Consider the following 27,561-nt stretch of genomic DNA (forward strand, 5'->3'; position numbering starts at 1 on the left):
GGTCTTCAAGCCAAAGGCTGTTTCCTGTAATGCTTACATCTTGCCTGAGACAGTGAGATATCTGTCCATTGCTCAGCTAATGATTCTGCAACAATCCAAATAGTCATAGGTAATAATGGAGTAATACTTGGGTAATATACTTTTGTAAAAGTGTATATCTATATAGGAACTACTTAATAATTTCTGAACATGCAGGTGTTAAGTATCATTAATATTAAACATGGCCATTGCTCCTGCTTGAGCTAACATTTTATTGTAACGAAAGCTTTTTTTCTCGTTTTTGTTTTGTATGTTTCGTTTCTCTCTTAGGCTCAAAACGCACAGCAGCTCCATGAGAGGATCCAGTCTTCTAGTATGGATGCAAAGTTAGAAGCACTGAAAGACTTAGCCAACTACTCACGGGATGTTACATTTGCCCAAGAATTTATTAACCTAGATGGCATTTCCCTCCTAACGCAAATGGTTGAAAGTGGCACAGAGTAAGTATACTGCTTAAATTCTGACGTTCCTCCCGTATGGAGTGCTTTCATGCTCACTCTCTGAGTGCCTGAAGTATTTCTATATACAGCTTCTAAGTTTATATGAAATAAAACATCTGAAGGGTTCTGGGCTGCTGTATATCCATTATCAATGAGTTTTTTTAATTTCCCCTAACAGTGGTCTGGTGGGGATTGGGGGTGAGCAAAGTAGGAAATCAGAAGTACCATCTGTGCCATAAAGTTTTGGGGAGACTCTGGTCCTAGTTTCTTCTATGACCATTGGAATTTAGTTAAATTATTGATAGTATATTTAAAGGCTGATATTTAAGCGATGTCATCTGAAAACTGTGTTTTAAATTTCGTGTTACTGAGAACATGTGGAGTAAAACCCAGTGTTTACTTCATTTCCATTTTTATTGTTTTAATTCTGGCTGGGGCTTTTCAAATGACAGTGGCTTTTTGATGTGAAATTGAAAGCTGACCTCTGAAAACACATTTATTCTTTACCAGGACATTTTACCAGTTTTCACTGTTGGTGAAATTCAAGACCATAGTCCCGAGTGGAGGTTTCTACAGAAAATTATTAACTGGATTGTTGCACTATTAAATTAATGTTCTAACAGTTACTATATCAAGTAGGTTATTGCTTTCAAGTAAGACTTTTAGTGCTTTATAGTCAGTGTCAACCTCTACTACACATGAAGAAATCAGCAATACCTACACCCTTTCCTGAAAGGAAGAAAGAAAATGCTCGGAAAGTAGCTTTCTTATTTACTTGGAGAGTTCAATCCTGTGGACCAGACTTCAGAAGTCAGTTGCTGAAATCAGTCTAAATCCCCTCATGAATGGGCTTGTATTCCCTTGGATTTGAGAAAGTAAAATACTTTTAGGGGGTAAAGCAGAAGTAGTAAGTGGGCTTTGGAATGGAACACAAATTGTCTCTGATGGTCCCACACAAGATACACTGGGGATTTTCCACAGAAAAATTAAGTGCTTTTAGAAGCTAGTAGTCTTAGTTTGGGAAATGTAAAAGTGTGCTGTCACTGATCCCTGCCTATTATGTGGTCAATGGTTTATGGAACTTTGAATCTCTACTGCCAAACTCCAGCTATATACTAGATTCCCAATAGCTCATGGTTTCATCTTCAGTGTTTTGGGGCTATGGTGTTTATTTTTTGCAGTGATGTGGTCTGTGGCACATACTATGCTACTTTAAAAAAAAATACAAAAAAATGATTCTAGTTAAAAAATTTTTCAACTTGATTTATATTCATATAATATTTGTTGTTTGGGGACCAAATTAACTTTAAAGCAAAGACAGGTTTAAGCTGATGTAAACATGCACACAGTTGCTGTACTAATTAAAAAATATACTGAACAGGAAGGCTCACATGTGCCTATGAAGATCAGAACATAAGCAAATTAGAAGTTGCTGCCTCTGTAGTTTGTCATTAATTTATTTAAGTTAAATGGTTTAACTTCACTGCAGAAGGTATTTAAACTGAAGGACTTTATTTTCTATTGAAACAGACAGGGAACATTCACGTTTTATACAAGCATTTCTTTTAGCTGCATCAAGGCTAAAGCAAGTGCCCTCATCACCCTTCAGATGTGTTTGTACTACTGTTTCGTAGCTGTGGGGTGGGCCAAGCTGTAGCAGACTGGTCTGGATTAAAAATAACTATTTGGGAGGGAAACTACTTAAGCCAGCAGCACTGTTGAAAGAACTGCTCAGCAAATTACACCCTAGTAGTAATTTCTGCCTGAGGGTATAAGTTTTCAAACCACACAGCAGGCTTGTAGACTGGACATATGAGCAGAGTATATAGCTGCTGCTTTTTTTTTTTTTTTTTTAAGTGGCTTACATTTGGAGGGATTTCAGATTTTTCTTTTTCGCTAGTGTAATGTATGACCAAAGATGCACTGATTGATCTACCTGTCTGATCTATTCATCACTGTTTCCGCCTGTGGGGAGAAACACTATCTAGTTTGAGCATTGAAGAAAGACTCAGACTGTAAGAGTTTCCAGCAGCTTCACATGTTGATGAACTCTCAGTACTCACTGCAGTCTTTCCTGTGTTCAGCAGCCTAGATGTTCTGCAGCTTCCGAGGGGGTCTGCAGGTTGGGTTTTTCCAAGTCTGGTTTTGCGAAGGGAGTTACAAAGCAAGGACATCTGTGCTACGCTGTACATTGCCTTTTGCTTTTATACTGTGCATCACTGATGGATAAGTGCATATTTAGTAGAACTTGAGATTTAATAAAAGGAGAAAATCCTAATATACACAGACTTAACAGCCTAAACCTCTGCCATGATGCTGCTGCTTTCCTTTCTTGTCCGACTTCAAGCTATTGATCCTGTCCTCCCACTTCAGGGTCTGTCACTCATTGCTATTTCAGCACACTAAGCCAACAGACAAACTACTTTCTCAGAAAAAGCAGGTTTTTGTTTGGTTTGTTTTTTTGGATTTATTGTTACAACAAAACAGCTTCCTAAAATAGCCTGTAAGTGAACAAGATGTGTGTGGAAGGTGAAGAAGGATAATATATGGAGTTTAGAGTGGGACAAGGACAGCCAGCTATTTGAATGCCCTGGGCTTTCAAGCCATTTGAATGCCCTAGGCTCTCCAGGAAAAGCAACTGGAGTCAGTCAGTTGTCCTCTGACGTTCTCTATTCCTGTTTTCGATTGGATGCTCTGCAGTACTGCTAATAAAAGGTCTCGTGAGATGCTTGCTGAACAGGCAAAGCAAGCTGAAGGCTTCCTTGCCATTAGTTCCCACCCTGGGCTGTGCCCCCTCAGCAGTGTAGCCGTGTGGGCTGTGCTGCTGACCAGGTCATCAAAATCCTTCAAACCAAAAAGTTCCTCTCCCTCCTTTTCCCTGTGCCGGTACCTGCCACTTCCTTTTCCCCAGTGGCATTTTTAACTCTGATCGTTTTAGTGTCCATAGGTGGACCTACCCAAACACTTACTTCCCCCTCTTTGTAGTGCCAATGTATTAGAGAAGGAAAGAACAGCCAGACATTTCGGGGAAGGGCAGAAACTTTGATGGCCCAGCTTTAGAAGTCAGTGTATTTTGTAAAGATACCTTTAAGGTGTATCTTCATTGTGGAGTTCTCTTACCCACCTTTGAGTTACTGTTGTTGAGCCAGCCTTGCTTGAATGAGGCTATGACTTAACCATACAGCTGAGAGAACCCTAATGGCTTGGTGCTCCTAAGAGATGGTCCAGCTCCCTGCCCTCTTCTCCCATTCCTTGTGTGTTAACCCCTGGTCTCCAGCCCAGTTCTGCTTCCTTCCTGGAGCTGGTTCTGGTGTATGGATGTTTCAGAAAGCCAATCTGTCTTTTTAACTCGGTTGCAAAGTACCCACTTCTGTTTTACTGAGTTGGTTTTCTGCTCATTTTGGGACTTGAAGAAGCAAGAGAGGAAGTGGGCATGAGTGGATGCAGAAAAGGCCTGTCTTTGTGGCAACAGACCATTGCGTTGCCTAGGTGTGTCATTGAGCCACAACCTGAGAGCAGTCATGTTGTGAAATAGCCTGAGAGTGGCTGTGTCTGCTCTTGTATCGCACCCCAGAGACAGGGGACTGAGGGGATCAGAGGAGATGGGACATATACCCCATGGGGTGGCTGCCGCAGCTCTGCGGGGAGCCCCTCTGTGTGCTTTCCCAGCTGCCCAGGGGTTAATGCAGCTGAGGACTGCCCTGCATCAGTAAACCCAGGCTGAGTGGTGCCTCTGTTCATGGTGTGGTGCAGCTGTGCTAGAAATCGATAAATTTTGTTAATTCAAGCTTTATTCTCTATTTTCCCCAAAGGGGCAGACAGTGCTCATTAAAAGTGCCGTCATGCTCAATATAAGGTTGCTCTGAGGTTTTCTTTGCACGTGGAACTCATGTTAGGGGCAGCTCTTAAGTTATAATTTGAGTGTGTAATTAAGTTTTAGTGGGCAGCCTCTGGAAAGCAAGACTCCAGCTTTTTATATAATATTCACTGAGGAAGAGGCCTATGCTTTATTTATAGGTGACTTTATTTATTGTGCTACTTATTCATTATTTCAGTGAAGCTGATGACTATAAAAGTACAGTGACCAGAGTAAGAGAATGTAAATCCCTGGATTTCTAGTTACCTCTGCTTCATTTTGCTGGTAATAAATAGTATAGAATAAGAAGTAGTAATATAAAAAGAAGAATAAGTAGCAATATAAAAAGTGGACAAGAAGTAACAGTGTTTCCTAGTTAATTTTTCATATGTTATATTGCTGAATATTGAAGAAAATTAGAATGCATTAGAGAATAGCCTTTCCAGTTTGTTGCTGTTAATTGAAAAATAAGAAATCGAGAGGCTTTTTAAAATTTTGCATATGTTTTCAAAAGTGGTTTTAATACTATGTGTAGTTAAAATAAATTGGGCCAGATCTCCCTGACTGCCTGCTGTGTGGAGCAAATGAACTGTAGACATGGTGTGTGCTGGCACAAAGCCATAGGGGTTGGTGGTAGGCAGATTGTAGGGTGCATGGGGCCCTCATGAAGCTGAGAATGCTTCTTGTCAATATGAACATATCAGCAGAGATGCAACGTGTCTTAGAAACTGTCCACATGCATGTCTACCCTGTTGATTGAGATGGCTTATCTTTGTTTTTCCTTCAGGCTCGCTCTTGCTTCTAGAACACGCTATGCGTCTCTTATTAACTGAAGAAAAATAAGCAAAAAAAGCTGGTTTCATGTTTATTTTTATGGCTTGGGTGACCTATAAATTATAACAGAGACTGCAAGACAAGTTAGGTCATAAAGAAGAAGTAAATGCTGATTCTGTTTTATAATTATCCATTATGTCAAATCACTTCTCCGATTCTGCATCTGTATCACCAAAGAGGGGTGTGGGTGTGTGCGCAGTTATTTTCCTTTTCAGAGGCTTTTCAGAAAGAAATTTCTGTAGCACTTCTAATGCTAATTTTTTGTCTGAAGCCTAGTTCGTGCCTAGTTAACGGGAGTTGAATATGTGGTCCATCTGCTTGGAAGTAAAGACAGTGTAAAAGGGAAGTGTAAGGGTGTGCTGCTTCTGCTCCCAGCACCACTACCCCCTGCCCCCCCACCAGTGCAATGCCCTAAAATGAGGCAAAAGGAGAGCCATGCGAGAAGGTCCTAGTTACCATAATGACGGATGAAAAATGTGTTCAGGAACCAAACTGGAAGAAACAATCATGTCTCTTTGCTACCCTGTGTGAGATAATGCAGTTTGCTTATTCAGAGCTGTATTCCATAGTCTAGCCCAGAATTCATATTTCAGAAAATCATGGCTATATAGATAGTCTTTCTGATGTAGGAGAAGACTGGTAAAGATGTGGTGTTTCTTTTTCTTGAGGTATCAGAAGAGCTGTGTAACTGGGACAGACTTTCAGCCTTCCTTAAAAGGAAGAAAAAAAACCCCTTATAGTCCCTTATAAAGTAAGAAAAGGAAAATGTAAGTTGTGAGCCATAAATATTGAAAGACCGGAGTTAATAAAAGGAATCTAAATTTATTTTTGTCATTACCAGTAATAATAATCATCTCATGGCTGGGAAGGAAAGGAGGAAGGCCTATGCAGAATTTTCAGCGTTTTTTTATTGCCATTATCACGGTCTCTGTCACTTGTCATTTGGCTGAAATAACATGCAGTTTTTGCCAAAAAACTGAGACTGTGCTAAGCTTAGCTGTCTTGACAGTAACCAGAATTGTTTCTGCTGCTGTTGAGAATGTTGTTCTTCAGAGGTCTGCTTCATCAATGTGGCTGTGCTGGGCAGGTTTATTAGTACAGCTGTGGCACAGGAGCATGCTGGTTGATGCTGCTTGGACATGGCTGCAGATAGCCTGGTTTTAATTTTAAGGGGGTTGTAATTGCTTAGAGCACGGATTGGAGAGAAAAAACTGCTTTAAATAGGGTTGGTTTTTAAATTTTGTCATTTTCCTATTGGAAATAGTAAATGCAGCTACATTAGATTCATATCAGCTTCTAAATAAATGTGTATTTGTATGGTTTTTGACTCTTGACTAAGAGGAGTCTTCTACTGAACACATTCAGTTGCAGAGTTGGCTGCTGTACAGCTGGAAGTCCATGAGACGGCAATTGTGCATGCTTTAAGGACAAATTGTATTGTTCAGTGAAATTCTAGCTCTTGGCTTGTCTTACAGAGATAATACTGTATACCAGCCCAGTGGAAAACTGAAGACAGATTGGTTTGGAGTTACTCCGACTTTAACACACTTTTTGGGACAGTTGCTCACATACCTGCTAATGTTTTTTTCCATTCCAGTCTGATGAGTATTTCAGTAACGCTGTCAAAACACTTAAGCAGCCCTTGCTCACAGCACTTGTTCCTGTCCTGCTTCATCTGAAGATTTATGCTAGTACTGTTTGTAGCAAGCTGGACTGGAAAACTGATGTAGATTATTAAAAATGACAAAAAAAGGCTATTTTTAATACAGTATTCCTTAACCCAGTTCAGTTCCCTGATTGAGCTCACAGTGTTGCCCCAGAAAACAGTTGTGCAAGCACAACTCCCTGAGTAAATGGAAAATTAATTTTCAGAAGATATGAACAATACTAAGCTGGTAGGTCTTTGGCACTAAACAAAGTGGTCCTTTTCCACTCTTCCTGGCTACTGGCTGTATAGTACCTGCTCCCTCTCTTGGTCAGCTCCAATGCTTGTTTGTCTCCTCAGTGATCCAATTCAGTTTGCTAATCCAGCAGAAAATAAGCCAGCCGGTGGAGGGAGGAAAATAATTTGTGTTTTTGACAGCAGTGAGCTGTTAGGCTCAGCCATTTCTGCAAAGCTTCACCTGGAAGCGTAGATTACTTAATCTGACATTGCTGCCAAAATCAATTCTTGTCCAACAGGGGCTTTATGCAATCTTCATTTCTTAGTGCTTCTGTAATGTCGGGAGAGGGTGACTATTGTCTATGAGGCAAAAATCCAAAAGACTATATAAAATCAGGTTATCCGGTTATACCACTGTGGAGATGGTAACGGCAGGAGAATGAGACTGGGCTGCAGCCCAGTCTTTCAGTGCAGTTCCCATAACGGAAGAAAGTGGGGTAGTTTTCTTTGTGGATGGATTTTGTTGTTGGTTTATTCTTCTCCTGCTTGCTCTCTTTTGAGTTTGTTTCCCCATCAGTCTTCAGGTCTGGATTCTACCCTCCCTCTCAAAACACACATGAGCACAATTTCTTGTATATCCTTCTGATTGATGTCATATATATAGTGTACACTGTATGTTTTATATAAAAACCTCATCTCAAGATTGAACCATCAAAGATCACATCTTGGGAGAGAAGAAAGGGAGAGTTGCTGCTCCTTGCACTCCCCCCATCCTAAATGTATTTTCTTACTTTTTTCTTAGGTTTTTCTTACCTTGACTGTGTTGAATATTAGCATTTAAATAACCCCTGCCAAGGGATGATATCAGCACCTTGTTGACGGGAACAGGAGACAGTTCTACTGGGTTTTGTTTAGCAACCACTTTTGTGAAATGTGGTAAAAAGAGTAATTCCAGCAGTGGATTTTTATTTACAAATAGTCTTCAGAGTACCAAGCTGGACAAAACTTTTTTTTTTTTTTTTTTTTTTTTTTAAAACTCCAGACAAAAGTGTAGTATTTGAGGAACCATGAAAAATAAGGAGAAGAGATTAAGAACTCCACTTCTTCCACTTCTGTAACTTTCCATGATGTTTTTGTCTCTTGCACTGTGGTGACTGTGGGATGTTGGTGGTAGTGGAGGAGTAGGAGTGCTGCTGCATAAGTAATTTTGCAGATTTTGTCCAAATAATTGATCTCAGCCTCCTGTCCAGAGTGTTTCCCAGACTTCATTTATATGTGATAACCACACCTGATACAGACAGAAGCCAGAAATACAAATTCCCGTGTATTTGTCTTGTCACATTTCTAAACAATGCCTGTTATCAGAAAGTGGGCTATCCTTGTGTTTGCCTGAAAAACAGTAGCCAAATACCAATTTAATGTGGTTAGCAGGTCGTTCATCCATCATCCCATCAGTTTTTCTATAGAGGAGGAAGTTTCTGAGAACATCTTCCATCTTTGCTGATACTCGCCCTCTCTGGGGCCGTATTGCATGAAAAGCTTTTATCCTCAGTGGTGTTTTCTCCTACTCTGCATATGTTTAGACAGTGCAGGCTCAGAAACATTGGTTACAGTGAAGTGGTGTGACTTCTTTAGGTCTTGGCATTGTGATCTCCAACGGGTCCACACTGGCTTCCACAGTGGAACATTTTAGTTGTTTTCCCCAGTGCAGATAAGCCCTTACTGTGCACTGTGGGTTACTCCAGCTGGGCTTTAGGTTTGGGGTATCTTTGGTTCTTGTACAGCAATTTTTGCACATCAGCAGATAGGAGTAGGTCTCGCCAGGTCCTTGCTAAACTGGTCTGCACTGGAAGCTTTTCGTGACATAACTTGAAGTATTTGAGCAAGTATTAAGTCTGTATGGCTTGGGAAAGTCCGTAGGAAACTGCTGCTCCTTGGGATTCAGCTGAAAATGTATCATGAAGTTCCTTTGAGGCCAAACAGGGAATATATGCTAGCTAAATGTCTAAACCAATAACTTGTTGTTAGTGTTTATTTTGCATTATGTTGGCATTTGTTTTGAGATTTCTTCCTGTATAAAAATTACTGTCTGTTTTTGTCTTTCACCCCTATGGTGTCTGAACCTTTCGCAAACACTATTTAATTTACCCTCATAACAGTTGTGTTTTGGCCATGGTTTTGTTCCCATCTGTGCAAGTGTAACTGAAGGTTTATTTCTTTAAAAAAAAAAAAATAAAATTAATTGAGCTAATTACAGTGTCTAGATCAGTAAGGCCTTCAGCGTTGTTGACCATGTCTGTGGTAACTCACTCAGGAAGCATTTTACAGAACTATGTGGTTGCTATCACAGAGTCAGCCCTCCAGAGGAAACAACAGTTATGTGTACATAGAAGGAGGAAAGCTGATGGAGGTGGCAGGCTGTACCTGTTCTTTTCCAAGTCAGCCGACTTTCTTGGCTACTCCTTCAGTGGTAACTTCAGCATAGTCTGTGGGTGAATATGAGAGGAACTTCTCACGCCGGGTCCTTCTGGTTTTCGGTTTGATGATGCGATGAAAATAGCATGCACTCCTTTAGATAACAGCCTCCACCTGTTCAGTGGTAAAAGTCTATCTATAATCACCCTGTACCATGTTGCTGCAACATTTGATGTCCTAGATTAATTGCTGTTCTTATCACACTTTCCAAAACAACGGAGATTAGCAGGAATTGTTTGGTTTAATACGATGGTTATCTTTCCTCTCAAGTCAAAATTTGCTTTGAATTACTGTACAAAAAAATCCTGTGTGATTCAATGCTTTCTCCATGTTATTCTGAATTTATGTTCTCTTCTACATTTCACATCTTCTGACCTCAAGTTACCTGATTGCCGGTTAATTTAAGAGCTCTGTAAATGCTAAGAGAGTTGCTGCCTAAATGTTTTGTTCTAGTACTCAGATGTTTGTTCTTTAATCCCTGGGCTCAGTCATGGAGGAAATGCACCTGATTTATAGCCTGTTGTGAAAAATCTCTGGCAAAACTGAGTCTGCCCTTTGAAGTGCTACCCATTTGCAAACACCACACTTGTTTCTCTTTGATGTCAGACAGATGCAGCACCAATTTCAAGTTTACTTGATGCTTAGACAAAGCCAGCACCTGGATGAAAAGCAGCTGTTTTAAAAATTGGGCTCAGAAGGATGCTATGAAGTTTTGTGGGCGTGCGCTGCATAAGGTTGCTTGGATCCACGCACATTTGGGAGATGACAAAACTCATTTATGGTGGTTGGTCTTGCTAGGGTTCAGCAGAGTTTGCCTCAATAAGCAAGCACTCTGCAGGAGCACAGGAATGACACTTTGCTGAAGCAGGGATCACCTGCTGTGGGAAATGCTTTGAATTTTTCTGCTCCTAAAAGCCTGTTGAGGGTAATTTTCTCCCCTTTCTAAGGCTGTCGGATCATTAGGGTGCTTTTTGTTTGCTCCTTACTACTGGCTACACAGATAGCTGTTGTAGCATAAAAGAACCAAAGCCATGAAATCCAAGAATAAAATTTTGTTGCTTTTCTAATTTGAGCTAGGCTGTAGCCTAATCTGTGCTCAGATACATGGTAAACTGTGCCATCCTTGTCTTTACACGTGAGTATTGCAACTCACAGCTAACAGTGAAGGATTTCAAACCGCTGTTCTGTGACACTGTCTGCGTTTTCTCCCTTGATGGTTACACAAGCCAGCCCAAAAGCTGGACTGAGACTGGTCTTTCTTGAAAAGTCTTTACGTAGACTCATGTGGTCTCTGTAGAAAGCACAAAATTACTTATGCATAGACAAGAAGGGAAAATTTAGGGTGGGAGGAGCTACTGCTGTACCAAAAGGGGAAAAAAAATAGTCTAGCCAAGTTCTAGGAGAGGGAGTTGAATCATTGGTTGGAGAGCTTGGAGTCTTAGGGCTGTTGTGGGCTTAATAGCATGGCAGCAAGTGCAAAGGGGAAAACCTGGGGAGAAGGAGGGACCTCTTTGTTCTCCTTTTGAACAGTATTCTGCCCAGTATGAAGCTGCAGCCAACCCTCTGAAATAAAACTGTGAAATTGATTTAGGAGACACAAGGAGGAGTTAAGTACGAAATGGATATTTTGTCTTTTTTTTTTTGTTTTTTTTTTTTTTTTTTTTTGTTTTTTTTTGTTGTTGTTTAAGTGGTGTTTTAAAAAGAAGTTATTTATCTTGGATGCCATTCTTACCATTGATAGCCTCTTCAGCTTGCTTGGTAGCATAATCAGCAGTTCTGAAGCCCGTTATTAGCAGGAAGATGACTTGCAAATTGTGATTAGTGGGCTACAGCTTTCGGATGCACTTATTATCTGCTCCCCCCCCCCCTTGGCTTCCAGTTTCCTGAATATAGTAATACGATGCCATAGCTTCTGGTTCACTTATGAGACAAAACAGTGTATCTCTTGGGGGAAGAATAGGAAAATGCCTAAATAAAAAAAAATACTCATGGGGTACGTTAAACCTCTTGCTGCCACTAGGAACCAAGGGTTTTGGAAGCTACTAGGAAAGCAAGAGCATCACGCTGATGGTTGGGTGTGTAGCTTGGCCTTTTAGAATCTGAATCAACAAGTGACATTCTTAAGCAGGTTATTGTCTTTCTCAAGTGGGTTGATTCAGCACCTTGGGTCTAGTCACGTCCATCAGTGTGTGAATTTTAAGAGCAAGAACTATGGGTGACCTTACACATTCTGTTGGAATAAGACTACTGCACTGTATTTGTGTGTCATGGAGCTGGTGCAAGAAGGGTTTGAATTGTTGACTAAATGCAACTATGTGGTTAAAAACCCAGGGTAAATTCTTTGCCTCCTTTTGAAGTCGACAGAAAACTTGTCCCCAACTTCCGAAGGTCAGGAGTTTGATCTGTGTTGGTTTTAGCTACACAACAACTTTCAACCATGCTCACAACTCTGATATCAGTATTAGTGATAGAGACTGAAAGTAAATAAAAAGAGTTTTTTAGGCAACAGTCTACACATCATAGCAATGTGACAGAAAATGCTTAATGTATAAACCTTTATTGTTTTGTACCAAAGATGACTTTTACACAAATACTTAACCTAATTTAGGATGCCTAGACATGCTTTAATGGTCAAGAGAAACAGGTTTTAGACAAATCAGATATATTTCTCCATCAGCTGTATTTTCTCTTCTGCTTTTTTTCCTAACAGAAGTTAACACAAGTATTCTGAGCAAATATTTGAAATTAATTTTGAATGTTCTTTACCAGTTACTGAACTGTTTCTGTTCACAGCACATTGTTAGTAATTTACTGCCTCTTATTGTGTCTGTCTTTGAATTTTGAATCACGCGTGGGTGTGGGGGTGTATGTGGTATACATAGGTAAATAGAGTACAGATGTTTTAAAGTGTGTCTCCTCACGTGCAAGTTTTAATTTTGCAGACGATATCAGAAATTGCAGAAGATAATGAAGCCCTGGTAAGAACCTGATTAGATCATCATCTTGCACACTACCTCTTCTTTTGCATGACTGAGTTCAGGCCTTTACGCTAATCTTTATATGTAAATACAACTGTGCATATTCATTCAGCAAGTCTTCAACCTTCTCTGTTTTCTGCTCTTGGATGCCTGTTAAAATTTTCTGATGAAGCCTTGCTTTGCTTGTGGAATGAGTGCTTCATTTCTGTAACTTCTGCAGGGGCTTCTACTATTTCTGAAGCAAGACTCTTGTTTTGTTTTCTTTCTTTATTAAAGCAAGCAATTTCCCTGCCTTCCCCAATTCCCCTCTTAAATTTGTCTGGTTTACATAGCTGATAGGAGAAAATTTTAATTATTAGTGTTTTTAATTTAAATGTTAGTGAAAGTAAGAGTCATTGCGTCAGTCTGAGTTTCTGTTATTTGTTGGTCTCAGGTAATGCTAATTGTTGCAGATCACTTCATAAAGGAAAACTGTAATATAGTAAAGGGCCTCATATCAGAAAGTTCAGAAGCATGCTTATTTCCCTGATGATTTTGAATGGAACTGTTCTGTGTGCTTCAAGTTAAGCACAGGTTTCATAAACTTTGATAAATTGGGACCCCAAGACATAGTCTAGTATCTTGATTAGCTGGCAAATTTGACATCTCAAGTGTAGCTAAAACCCAAGGAAACAAAAGAATAATTAATCAATTAACTATATGTCTGTCACTCTTGAGAGCTTGACGTGGTTTATCATGCAGGAAACTCAGCTCCCCATCTGAATCCGTGCTAAATCATACTTTCACAAATCTGCTGTAAACCAAGCCCTGACACATTTATTTTTAAATCATTGCCCAATAAATAAATAAGAATAAATTTGGCAGGAAACTTAAGTCCTTCTGTGTTCGCTTTCTCTACCTAATAAAAGTAACTTGTTTCATAAGAGAAAAGTTTAGATTCTGAGGAAAATTATTAAAATGGCACGAGGCTTTCAGAACTCTTGGCAGCATCACCCCTGCCTAGAGAAGGTACTTCCTGTGCATTTAGGTGGTAGGTTTTTCCTCACTGCTGTGAAAGTAGTTCTTTGTGGAAGAATAGTTATACTCCTTCAGAATCTCTTTTCTTCTAAATTCTCTTATACTGTAGGCTTCACTACATTAAATTATGTGGTTGTCCTCACGACAGTACCAAATGCTGACTTACAGTTGCATTGCACCCTGATTTTAGGACCTGATCATACTGATGATCTGAATTTATTTTTTTTTTTAATGTAGTTTAGTTTTGTTTACTCATGGGAACATAGCATTGCCCACTTTAGGAGGATTCTTACTGATCAGTGTAGGGCACATCAGTGGATAAAGTAGTAAAGAAAGTGTATGTGACTGAAGTTTATTCTAACTTTGGAAGTTAAATCCTGCCAGTAGAAACTTCAATTTACGTTGGGGCAAACAGTTTAATATTGTTATTTCCATCAGTAGCACATGAAGTGATACAATTAATATAACAGAAATTCTTGATTTTGGGTCTTGTACTAGAAAAAGATAACAGAGCCATTCGTCAAGACGTAAACCCAGTAATTCTGAAAGGTGAAGTGTATACATTAGTGCTCTATGAGCGTAGTAATCAAACATCCTAACTATTTTCACCCATGTATTAATGGGAAAAGGGCCAATGAAACCACTATAAAAAAACCCTCAGAACTTGATGTTGTGAACTAAATTGAACTTTAAAATTTTGCAGCCTCCACCTGCTGTCTTTTTGACTAAAGAAACTTAAACCAAATGCTATTTTTATTTTTTTTTTGTTTAAAGTGACTTTTGATTTAGAGGATGACATATTTCATAAATTGACAGTATTTCATTTTATCTCTGGTAGCTTGCACATGCTAGTCTGACTTAATTAAAACCTGATTTTCACAGAGAGGCCTTGTTTAACAGCTTTTTCCACTAAAGGAGTTCTTATAACTAAGAGTTTCTTTTTCTCTGTCTTTTCAGTTTTAGGGATTTCATTTATCCCATGTTGGCTAATACTTAGATTTAAAAAAAAAAAAATAAAAATAATTCCCATGAAACAGCTGTATTAATTGGCCTTTGCATTGCAATACTGAATTGTAGTCAAACCACGCTGTTTGAAGAGTGATTTTTCCTGTGTAGTTAGTTATTCCTGGTCTTTTAAGAAAAGCTGGTCTATTTAAGGAAATTACCATGCAATGAGCAAAACCAGGAATGTAAAAGAAAGGGAATAAGAGAAAAGGTAATTCTAATCATATCTTCACGAAGAACCACTGTGTAATAGTTCCTCTGGGCTAATTTCCCATCCAGACAAATGCTTAATGTACCTCAAAGTGGATTTAGGCATACTCTAATAAGAGTATCTACACCTGGATTTATTCAAGAATATTTACAGTTCTGCTTAAAATTGGCAGCTTGTTTTCTTTAATAAGAGTCAATTTTCAAGTTTAGAGAATCCCTGATACCAGGGGTACAAAGCTATTTCAGGTTTTTGGAATGCTAGTGGTTTAAAATCAGTAGGGCTGATCTCTTGCAATGAACGCAGTGAAACTGTACCACAAAGAAATATTTCAGTGGTGCTTGGCACGATGCAAAAAACCCCTAATCTGTGTCAATTGCAGTGTAGCAGTTAGGTGCATTTTCTGTAATCATCTAGAAAAATAGGGGCAGTTACCCTGCAGATTTTTCCTTCATTTTCAGCAGTACAGAGTAAGTACCAAGTAGGTGTGAATTGTTCCTAGTTTGATTTGATGGGGGTTTAGCTTCACCCTTGGAAAGTTTATTTGAAGAAACAAGGTAGTGTCGAAGCAATGAAGAGGAGCCATAGCAATAAAAAGGTACTTGTTCACACTGTGCTTGCAAAGCATTTTGCTGCATCATCAGTCTTGCTTTTAGACTTAGTTAGGTTCTTGCCCCCATGGCTTTTCCAGAGCTCTTGTCCACTGATGATTAGATATATTCCGCTCCCCTGTTTAAATTTATTCATGGCCATTTATCCTTGACAACTCTAACTTAAAAAGCTGTTCCTAGTCTTTGATGTTGACCTCAATGATGTCAGGCCTTTCAGCTGCCCAGTATTAGGCTGTGAGCACAGTTACTGAATGGTAAGGGACTTAAATTTAACCGCTTCCTTAACTCCTGTATTTGGTAGTAGGCTGCTACTCTGTTGCCTCCTGCCCAGTTAAATTGTTTCTTTTCTGCCTTCACCCTGTACGATTAGAGATCAGCTTTGGTTCTGTTTCGCCCTTGAAAAATAGTTTGTTTAAAGATGTACTTGTCTTTGGCTTCTAGTCCTAATCAGCTGGTGGCTCTATCCTGATTGTGACAGACAAGCAATAGTTAATTTCCAGACTAATCTATGCAACTTCTATCATGTAAAATATGAGACAGTCCACCTTGCTGTATAAAAGCTTATATTGCCTTTTTTTTTTTTGTTACCTGATGACAGCTGAGCCTGACTAATTATCTTGTTTTAAAGAATCATTTGAACAGCTGAATATTTTTTCCCCCCTCAACAGCAATAAAATATTCATTTTGGTATGTATGTTAAATATGGATTATTTGTTTTGTTTTGATTTTTTTCTCAAAAAATATAGGGAATTTGGGTGCTCAAGACCCATTGGTTTATTTTGATAAGAAATCTAAAGTGCTTTAGGCATCTTTCAAAATATCAGACATAGTTCTATGTATACATCTGAGGATTACTTAGCACGCATGATAAAAAGATGGTTTAGCATGTAGAAATGATACTAGGAAGGCAGGTGAGAGACAGGTGTGGCGGTCAGGGTTACATGCACATTCCTATCATTTTTATTTTTAGGAAAGAAAAGCTAATATCAAAATGTGTGGAGTTTATTTTCTTCACAGTTTCTTAAGGTAAGAATGCAGAAAATTCTTAGGAACATAAGTTAACAGGCTTTGACCTGAAATTTCTCTAAAACCTACAGATGCGAAACACAACTGCTGACTTACTCTTCAGCCAGATTTGTCGGAGAGGTTGAGGTCCACGTGCTGTGGATTGGAGCACAGCCGTCCATCCACCCTGGGACAGCTCACACTGGGACAGCTGATGGTGTTGCAGACCACAGCTTTCCACTGCCTAAGTGGCTTTGGCCGAGAGCTGCTGTGGGTGAGGAGGTGCTTCTTGACCAGCTCGCCCATCCTCACAAGGGTGGTTAGAAGAGGGGAGTCAGAGAGCAGAGAATGGGGAAACTCCATCAGCTGTCTCAGTGTAAGGTGTCTCCACCTAAGAGCCAGAGCCCTGAACAGCGTTCAGGAGGGATTGTACAAGTAGCTTGGCTGAGAGCATAGATCATTAAAATGTCAGTGTTAGTGAGATATGAAATTGGAATTACACAGTGCATCTTTCTGATCATTTTTCCTCTCTTGCTGCGATGACACACGTTAAAAAGCACCTTCATCAGGAATTACCTTCAAACTCTTAAGTAACTTTGCCAGAGCAGCAAGAGTTTGATATTTACAGAACTGTCATGCCTTGTGCTGTGAATTGGTCTAAAAAGATTTTTATGAAGAAAGAGGCCTCATTATTTTTTTGACTTTTTTTGTATGACTTAAATGCTTACTGAGATTTCAACTTAAACAGCTCCTACCACGTATTTTCTAAATTACTACTTTTATAAACAAGTTTTGATTCCCTTGAAATTTCTCACATCTATTCTGTCTGCTGCTCTTAATAGTATGAGTGTGTCTGTGCATGTGTGTCTTGAAACGAATTGCTTAGAAGTCTATTTCTACCTATCTGCTTGTATTTAAACACTTAACAACGAATCAACACCGCTCCCTTCCCCCTCCAGATACTTTAATCCTTATCGTACTCTAGTTACCCTGGAGATTGCTTTCATCTCTAGCTGTGCTATTCCTAATGCTTATCCTTTAAGCCTGGCTTTTGACTTTTTCAGTGCCACTTAGTATATACATGTGTGTGCAGGTGCATATGTATAGCTATATATTTAAAAAATACATAATATCTGTGTGTGATGCTGCTTAATATATAGAGCTAGAGTATTTCTTGCTGCTTGATTAGTCCCAGTGTTGCACCTCTTCACTCATGAATTATTGAAGCAGTGTCACTGGAGTGACACCTGGTGGGGTGTCTGATCATTTTAAGTTGAGAAGTACCTTCATCTTCTGGATCCCCAATGGCTGTATCATTGTTACATCTACTAAAACCAGGTTTAGACATTAATACTAGTTATTTTCAGCTCCATTAACCCAGTTTCCTTTCCAAAGCTGTGAAGGAGGCTGGATTAACTGACAGGATTAATCAGTAGTTTTGGTGAGAAGAATAAATGAGACTGTTGAGTTCAGGTTAGTTTAATTCTTCTACATTCCAGCCATTGCTATTCTGAAGGTGAATATCCATATTCGGGTTTAATACATTCAAATAGTCCTTCTAAACTATACCCATTGTTAATGGGGATTAGTTTTCATGTACAATTAGTTAATATAAGAGTATTTATGTACTAAATACAGATCAATTGACTAAATTTTTAAATAGTATATGAGAAAATCTAGGGGACGGAAATTATCTGTTTAATGGTGCAAGAGATTTTAATCTTCTTTTAACCTACATGGCCTATCTTTTTGTACTTTTTTCTTTTTGTTTGGATCTAATTTAGTCTAGCTTCTTAAAATACCAGAATTTCATGTATTTGTGTAAGTATTCTGTTATGAAGATACATGAGAATTTGGTACAAGTCTTTAGAAGGAAGCCTTTCTTAGGGGTGGCGTTTTGCTAGTGGATTCATAAATAGCCCTTTTATGCAAAAAGATTGGGAAAAAATGACAGGACCAGAGCTGATTAAATTTCTTGCTGAGTCTTATTGTCATCTTGTTATGAAATTCTTGGTTATCTGGAATGCTAATGATGACATTTTAAATCTAATTTAATTCTTAAAAGGTTTGCAATATTAAAAACAAGCAAACAACACCCCCCCACTCTCCAAAACAAAACCAAAAGTTCCACATCATTTATTTGCTGAACAAAATATTCCTTGCGGAACTACAGTGGAATTTTTAAAGACACTGTATTTTTCTTGTTTGCTTTTTGGTGTAGTTTTTTCATTTTGTCATAAATAATCAAAGCCACAGTGGATATCCTTCCTTACTGTGGGAGAGAAAGATGTGTTTTTGTGTGTTTTTTTTTTTTAAATTTTTACTCACAAAATGTCAAGAATGGCAAATTTATTTTTAGTGGAGGGCATCTGTGGAGTTTTGATGAACAAGAGCTCCTTTCTTAAATGAAAGGGCCACTAGAGGCTGCATCTCACCATCGGAAATCCCTAGACAGCAGATTATATCAAATCCAGTAAACTGGCTATTGGAGTTGCTACATTTAAACTGATTTTCTGCCTTATTCCTCTGTACTGCTGTAAATGTCCTTCATCTGAGGGTGTTAACTTACTTGGGTTGGTGCAGCATAGTAGAGCAAATCACAGAATAAGGCTTACCAAGAGCAAATCACAGAAAATAAGGCTTAACCAATTACCTTGCTTAACTATGGCTATAGCGTTAAACTCAGGTTTTCAACATGCTGAGCACTGCAGTTCCCACCTGACAGAGTTTTTTAATTGTATCATTTTATTAGGTAAGCTGTTGCGTTAAAATCACTGGGACTATTCATGCTGTTTAGATTGATTGTATGCTTATGCTTGTTAATGGCTTAGTGGCAGAGTACCTTGCAGGTGGTTTGGCATGCCCTTAAAGGTTATATGCTGCTTCATTTGGGGCTCTGTGCACTGCTGCTTGCATTGAGTAGTTACCTCATTGAACGACTTCATTGAAATCATTATGACTGCTGACTGTTTGGTGCCCTGACTATATATAGAAATGAATCTAATCTTTAAAAACTGGTTTTTAACATGGAAAATTTCTGTGCAGCTAGTCAGGTTAGAGCGTATTATTTATGTCGAGTTTAAGCCTGTTTTGAATCTAGTTGAGTTCAGACAAAGATGCGTTGAATCTCAAACTTTACAGGTGTAAATTTCCAGGTGTAAAATGCAGTGTAGTGGCCTGCAAACCCTAAACAATTTGAGCTGCATGCTTGGATAAACTATGGGAACTTTGCAAAATCGTTTGACATGGTTACTCATAGATAAAAAAAAGGAGACACATTTCAGGTTGAAAGAAAGAAATTGAGGCATTAACTGTTGGAAAATTGCTGCTCAGTAGAAAATCTCTTCTGGTATATTTTTAAAATCTATTTGCTTCCTTGTAAGAGAAGGAACAAATAATCCACTAACTTTCTGTCAATCTGCTTGGTACAGAGGTACCAAAACGTGGCATTTCTGTATGATGTGCAATTAGGAGCATTTCCAGAAGTTGCTAAGAAAAAGCTCATTTTTTCTGTTAGATCTAAAACTCTGAATTGATAAGAGAAGTTTAATTTGGACTATCTGATTTCCCTGAGCATTGCATGTAGTGTTCTCCTGGGGATTAGTTCTTCTTTTACAAAATTGCTTTCTTCCAGGTGACTGTTCTTGATGTCCATGCTAAATTGGTTTGGAGACTGTCTGTTGCATGGCATCTCTTGCTCTTCTGCTACCTCTTAGTCCCTAATTGGCTTCATTTTCCTGCCTTTCTGAAAGCTTCCTGCTGCTTTATTCCCTTGGTCATTGCCCTGCTGCATTACTGGTAAATGTTGTCATGACTCCTGTCTCTTGCAGCTTTGGAGATATGTTGTCCTTTACACTGACTGCATTTGTTGAACTGATGGATCATGGGATTGTATCGTGGGATACATTCTCTGTGGCATTCATTAAAAAGGTAAATTTGTAATCAATGCTATCTGTTCTATATAAGTTTTAAATTTTTAAGGTGAGTCGTGGTTTGGTGTTTTCTTTTGTTTTCCCCCAGGTACGTTATTTAAGGCATTGGTCAAAAAGGTACATGAAAATGGCATTGAAGTGCTATTTCAAACTATAAATATTTGTGGTTGCAGGACCTGACCCAACGTCTATGGAAATCAATGGGAGTGAAATGGGATCAACACCGTATTAGCCTTATTACACCAGAAATTGCTTGCTCAATTACAGTGTGACCTCCCTGTGCAGATACCATGCCGTTAAAGCAAAAATTAGTATTTTGATTTATGTAAATTAAAATGAGTAATACCATATATCTTGAAACAAAAAGAACATAGAAATATTTCCTCTGGGGTATGGGAAGAAGAGAAATAAGTTAGATTACAAATTGAAATTAAGCTGATATCTACTGACTTTATCAAGTAGAACTCTAGCTTCCTTGAATCTTGAAGCTGAGGTCTGTGGTTTTGAAACACATTTTTTTCACAATTTGCGATGTTTTTTTCTTTCTTTACATGTAGGAGATGCACAAAACCAGCAGAAGCACGGGGGTACTGATGTCAGAAGAAAGTTTTTGTCACTGATTTAACCCTTTTCATTTACTGTGGGGAAAAAAACCACAACCCACACTTCTTTGCAAAGAATTTTCAAACCAGACTGAACTCAGAATTTATCTGAAGTTAAAGTGTGTACAGTTTCAGAAGATATCAGAGTTAACTTCACTAAAATGATATCACGGGCAGTAATGGAACAAATATAACCTGTGGCAAAGCTATCTTCATTTTAACAGAGTTTGTCAGAGCAAAGACTTTTCATTTAAATTTGGTTAGAAAATTGCTGCCACCTAAGGAAAGTATAAAATTACTTTTGTTGCCAAAAGTTAAAGAAGACTCAATTATGAATCAATTATGAAAAGAGCATTAGATATTAAAGCTCAGTTTTGGTCCTTAAAAGCGATGTAAGAAAAAATTGTAGTTAGTAAGAAAATTAGTATAATTATTTAGTTTTCGGACTTTTTTTGCCAATCTTGCAGTTTAGGTAGGTTATAATGATGGTGGTTGTTATCTGTTCATGGCAAAAATAGTACAACTGGGTTTTTTAACTGACTCAATGAGATACAAGGTCAGACCCAGAATGCCTTATTTGCTAGGGGAGCCTACTAAGAAGTGTATGAAGAAACCTGATAAAATGAGTTTAAATCTACTTTGTTAATGATTCAAAATGATTGTCTTATCAATGTTTTTTGCCCTGTGGGTTGTATAGTAACTACAGAAGAAAGTGTTGTTAATGGCTAATCTCTTCTGTCTGGCACTTCCATATGTTTCCCTGGACAATGACCTAATTTAAAAAACTAAACAAAAGACACAAACAAAAGCATTCCCACGAAGTACCTATGAAAACCAAAACAGACAAGAACCAGAAGTGAAACTGATGAACAAGGAGGGGGACCAGGGAGAAGAATAGGACAGTTAAAAGAGAAACAGAATGACAAAGAATGACAGAAAGAGAGGAAAGAGGCACATGTGTGCATGAGTTGGGAGCCCTCAGTGGGGCTCTGTGGGCAAGGGGCAAACCTAAATGAGGACCTTTGGACCAAGTCTCTCTGGCGGCAATCTACAGCTTTATTCTCACGTGCTTCTCTGATCTTGGCTTTTGACAGACCACCTGAGGTTGCTGATGGGCTTGTTCAAGTGGTTGACAGGATGGATAAGGGAGCTGATAAATCTCTGCTAGCTGAGGGGGAACTTTGCAGTCAAGTGCTTCTGCCCTTTGAAGCTGTCTTTCATGTTAAATGGAAGCCAAACTGGAATGGGGAGAAATTAATCTGGACTTTTTTCTTGAGTAGTTTTCTAATTTACAGTGGGGAAGCTGGCAGAGACCTCAAGGGGAACCTCTAACTGCTTCTAATGACTAACTGCTTGGTGTTGGATGCAGTCTCCCTCCCATCCTTTGGGTACATAAAGACTGCTATTCCAACTGCTGTAAATAAGAATTGGCATGCTTGAGGAGAGCTTTGTTCCTTATCTTAAGGGAAAATAGCATCATTTGAAAAAACTTCCTTATGATATGCAGGATTTTCTAGAGACCTCTTTCTTGCTTATGGCAATAAAATTTATTTCCAGCTTCCATAGTTGCCTGAAGGATTTAGATGCCCAGTTCTTAGAGAGTATCATGGTAACTGAATGTCAAAAGACACTATACAAATTTGGTACACCCATATTTGGTTCCTGCAAGAGGAGAAATAAAGTTTGTAGTATTGGTTGAGATAGTTTAAAATATCTCTTAGGATTATTTATATAATTGCTGTTTCATAACTGTGTGATGAAGAGTCTTAACCTTGATGAATTGTTTACTCTGCCTTCTAAAATGTACTGTGCGGGAAAAGGGGGTGGCAGCAGGGAAAGTATCTCCATGTCTCACAACTGTCAGTTGTTTTTTCTGTAGTCAAGTGCAATTCCAGTTCCTTACTTGAAAATGAGATGCATACTTTAAAATGTTACTGTGCCTTAGGACTTAACAGAGTGCAAAACTTTTTCAGATTTTTCTATGCATTTCTGACATCAAAATGGTCCAGGCAAATAACTAATGAATGTACCACTGCTCAGAAAATCAGATCTGTTTCCTTCACTGTTTTTTCCCTGTGTGTTTTTTTGTTGGTGGAGTGGTTTATTTTGCTTGGGGTTTTTTGGTTTTTACATTTCTGGTTTTTAACTTTTGAATTCTCTCCTGTGCTTTAAGTGATGCTGAAACAGGAAGAGAACTCAGATGATGTGGTTTGCTATAGGTTTCTCATCTACCTTCACTTGTGTATTTAGCTCCTGTTTCAGCAGAGCGCTGGGGCTGAACGGTAAAGGCATTCTAATTTCCTTTGAAATTCATAGGAAGTTAAGCACCCATCTTTTGTATGTGACAATATATGTCCGGACAGGACTATACAGAGATTAAGATTACCGGTATTTTGCTGAACAAATAGTTTTATCCTTAATAAGACACACGCATGTGACCATTTCCATGTGAAAGTGCAAAGCAATGAAGTTCCTTATTTCTGGAGAGGACGTTGTATTTCTGTGATCTTGCATGATTTTTATCATCAGAATTTTTCATAAATGAGTGCAGGATTATTTCTGGATGTTGAAAGCCCTCCCTGCGCATGGTGCTCAATAAGCAGAGAACAGCAAATAACACAAATTTGAACTCAATATTATTGATTCTTGTCTCTTTTCAAGAAGGGTCTTTTTTTTTTTTTTTTGCATATCCAGAACTTCAAGTATGGTAATAGAATTTCTTTTTAACCTATTTTTGCTCCCTCTGGAACTGGCGTGCCTTATTTATCAGGGTAGACAAGCCTATTATTTCTGGCCAGACTTCATGCTTCAGCAAGGTGGTTATGAATATACATAACTTGACGTGCAAGTTACCCAGCAGATGTTTTGCATGCATGTTCAGTGTGATATGTCATAACTTTTTAAACACACAAGCCATCTTCATACCTTGGGTTTGTGTTTATGATGAAAAGACATTATGGTCCAGGGTCAGAAGAATAAATATGTCTAAGGCAGCCTTTCCTAGACTGAGGTTTCAGTTATCTATACTGTTATATTTCTGCAGGCCCCTGATATGAATATGTTATATCCCAGTGAAGCAATTACAGTGCCACTTGAAATATCATGGGAAGGACCTACTGCACCAAGAATAATTCATATGTGTCAGGGCTTCTAAAGAGGATGGTGACAGCAGTCTGACACGTTGGGACACAGTCTGGACATACTGTATTCCTGCTGCACATTTGATCCATGGATGCCTGATGACTGAGGCATCCAGAGTACATTTGGTTTATTGTGTGAGCAGTGCAGAGTTGCTCTGTGCATACACTGTCCGTATTGTGGGCCTTCTGGACATCTGGCAGCTCTGGCTGCAATGCATCAAAACCCAACTGGATTACCATTAAGAGAGGTAGGGTAGTACAGTGCTTCTGAGATACAGCTTGTTACTCTAAATGGCACAATGTGCATCATATACTAATGTAAATATTACCTGGGCTCAGGACTTGCAAGCAGCAGATATTGAAAGTCCAGGGTAGAACAAGGCTAACTGAATTGCTTCTCTCTTGTTCTCTGTGCATGCCTTGATTCTTTATTTTCTTTAAAGTCAATGTGTATTCCCTGAATGAAGTTACATTCAGCATAGCATGTTCCTTTTGTGGTAATGCAAATCAAGTAGGAGAGCAAACAGCAGTGCTGCAATAGATTAGAAGAAGACAAATCTGTCCCTCTTTCCTTGTTGTCTCTAACCAAAGTTGCAGAAAAGGTATTTTGCTGCTTTAGTACCGCTCGGAATGTCACAAGTGCAAGTCACAGTATTTAACTGTGAATTCTGCAGGCAGCTAGGCAGCTTTTCCAAACATAGGGCATGCCTTTCTTCCTCTGAAAGGAAAACAATGCCAAGGTCTAAGCAAGCATCCAGAATCAGAAACATTATAACCACATCAGTGGCTTGTAGCATAAATACTGAAGAAGCGTGTGGACTTGAAGTTTACTGGAAGGAATGCATCCAACTTGAGACAGGGCCACTGCAGTCTTACCTGGCTGTAAAGAGCAAATAACTGTGGTCCCGTGACATTTCTTCTGTCTGTCTGTGCTTCCTTGGGTACCTTTCAGCTTGACTGTGCTAGTATCAGTGTATTCAAGGAAAAACCAGGCAGTTCTTGCTCCCTGTGTCAGCAGAAGGGAAGCTTCTTCTTGGGAAGCTGGGTTTGTGGGCTGGGCAGCACGCACAGGAGCGTGCAGTGCCACATCTTACTGTGCAGCTGACGAGTGTGCGGCATGTCGTTGCCACACGGCAAAAAAAGCAGAGGTCAGGCCTGGTTTTAATTGACGTGCCATTTGTTTGTGGCAGCTTGCAGTAAAAGGGAGGGTTATTAATGCATGAGCGTTTAGCAGGACTGGACTCTAGACAGAGTAATGGAACCAGCTGTGCTGATAAACGATCATCAACAGAGTTTTAATTTGTAACCTGGAGAGAGCTTTCAGGGATGTTGGTAACAGCAAGGGGGCAGGAAAAAAAAGGCATATTTTTCTAGAGTGCATTTTGCCAGAGAGCTAGATGTAAACTTCTCTTTTGCACCAGTTGCCTTGAGCCTGGATATTTGTTTAGATAAAAGCGCACAGATTTCCACTGAAGAGAATGAGAAGTATTCTCCTTGTCCTCCGCAAAGTTTTCCTCACAAAAAATATAACCATTCTAGTTCTTTAATGTTGATTTTATCATGTTCGTAATGTAATGTTGCAGCATGTGTTTCAGTAGTATGAATACTAACATAAATCTGTGGTGATTTGTGCCAGCTGAAGAATCTGTGCCACTGTGTCCTTTGAAAGTATCTCCAGTACCTGCTTGATTGCTTCCAGGTATTCACTGATACCTGATACGTGGACAAGATTATTTTTATTCTAATGACTTTGTGCCATGTCCACAGGTTTTTTTTCTTCCTTTTCCCCATTTTCATTACAAGATGTAAATTCTCTGAATGTTTGAATTTGTAGATAGCAAGCTATGTGAACAAATTTGCCTCGGACATCTCTATCTTGCAACGGTCGCTAGCAATCCTGGAATCCATGGTGCTCAATAGCCATGACCTGTACCAGAAGGTGGCACAGGAGATCACAATTGGGCAGCTAATCCCACATCTGCAGGGGTGAGTGTCTTCAACTGCCACCTGATACAGTGAATTATATTTTTTTTCCCCAAAATGAGCACAGCATTTGGTAAAAAGAGTAGTATATGACTCCTGCATCTGCTCTATCTGGCTGGATGACTGGTAACCAGCTTTCTGGAGTTGCTTGATCATTGATTTTAATTTATTTTTTTGGGGGGTGGGGTGGGTGCTAAGATGCCTGTGTAGTTGGAAGTGAGAAATGAAGAGCACCCTGTAGTAAGAAAATGCCTAATGCTATTTGTATACAGATAGGGTTGTTTTGCTTGCCAGCCTCTGGGAAGTGTGTAACACAAAAATTAGTCAACTTTTGCTAAAGGTATGTTTGAAAAGGGAGAAGCTTTTTCTTAAACAATGATGTGCAGTGGTTAAATGGATGGAAACTGCTCCTTCTAGCATAATGTGTTGTATATGGTGTATAGTTATGCTTGCCTCCCAGCTGGGACATTTTCCACTCACCTGAAAAGCTTTTAATACCAGCAGGTTCATCTCCAGAACCCTTTAGAGAAGATTCCTCTTTCTGCCTCTACTGTTGGGCATCTGGCAGAACCTGATTGTCTGGGTTCCTGCTATGATCAGTGGAGGCTCAATAGCACTTCAAGTGTGTGATTCATTCCACCTTTCTTGAATGCTGAGTCTCCCTCTGGAGTATCTTGTCTCTCTTAATAATAGGGACAACCTGGTCATGGCCAATTTTGACTATTACCTAACTTCTACATGGTTAACATCAAGTGCAAACAGTCCCTCCACTTCTACCTGCAGCAATGCAATTGGACAGTCAATTTCTACAGCTTGTGTGTATTCCATGTTCTTCTCTCATGTTTATAATTTTGGTCCAAACAGGACAGACCAAGAAATCCAGACATACACCATTGCAGTAATAAATGCACTTTTCCTTAAAGCACCGGATGACAAGAGGCAGGTAAGTTGTTGGGTCTTGTATATGTATCTACGTATCTGTAGGAAAAGTGTGTCATATTCATACCTGCAGTTGTCCTGCATTTAATTCAAACTGGAACTTGTTCTATTGTTTCATGCTGGTGTATCATTCATTTTAATGGAGCTACCTCCATCTTTGCACCATTATTAGTAGGGATGAAGCATTCTTCTGGGCTTTTGTAGTTCCCTGTAACCTCGCATGAACCATATTGACTGTCGCTGGCTGTAGTATTTATTGTACTGAACTCTTTGCCAGCACAGCTTGTAAAACTAGGCTATTTTTTGATAAATTGTTTTCCCCTCAGATTTTTTAATAAAAAGTGCGTTCCTTTTGAAAATGAAAATATCTTGCCATGTAAGCATTAATGACTTTTATAGTGTACTATTTTAAGTTAACTTTAGTTCCAGAGATCAGAATTCTCAAAAGGAAATATTTCAAGATTGCTTGTTGCTGTTAAATGAGGATGGAATGTGATGTGTTACGAAATAGAGAAGTTTGATCCATGCTTATGAAGTCATTAGCCTGTGTTAAAACAGATATAGTAATTTTTTTTTTTTAACATTTCTGTCACTGGGAACAGTGATGATAATTCA

At 39.0% G+C, this 27,561-nt stretch overlaps 1 protein-coding gene across 1 annotated transcript in view; it reads left to right on the plus strand.

Moving 5' to 3' along the window:
* Positions 1–27,561, plus strand: part of ELMO1 (engulfment and cell motility 1) — a 306,139-nt gene that overhangs the window by 84,692 nt on the left and 193,886 nt on the right. Inside the window, exons 7-11 of the mRNA XM_074900796.1 lie at positions 310–479; positions 12,469–12,504; positions 20,181–20,280; positions 25,859–26,010; positions 26,872–26,950. Of these exons, the coding sequence (XP_074756897.1) occupies positions 310–479; positions 12,469–12,504; positions 20,181–20,280; positions 25,859–26,010; positions 26,872–26,950 (537 nt within the window). The remainder of the gene's footprint in view (positions 1–309; positions 480–12,468; positions 12,505–20,180; positions 20,281–25,858; positions 26,011–26,871; positions 26,951–27,561) is intronic.

This window comes from Athene noctua, chromosome 2, assembly GCF_965140245.1.
Source record: "Athene noctua chromosome 2, bAthNoc1.hap1.1, whole genome shotgun sequence".
In the NCBI taxonomy this organism is placed as follows: domain Eukaryota; kingdom Metazoa; phylum Chordata; class Aves; order Strigiformes; family Strigidae; genus Athene; species Athene noctua.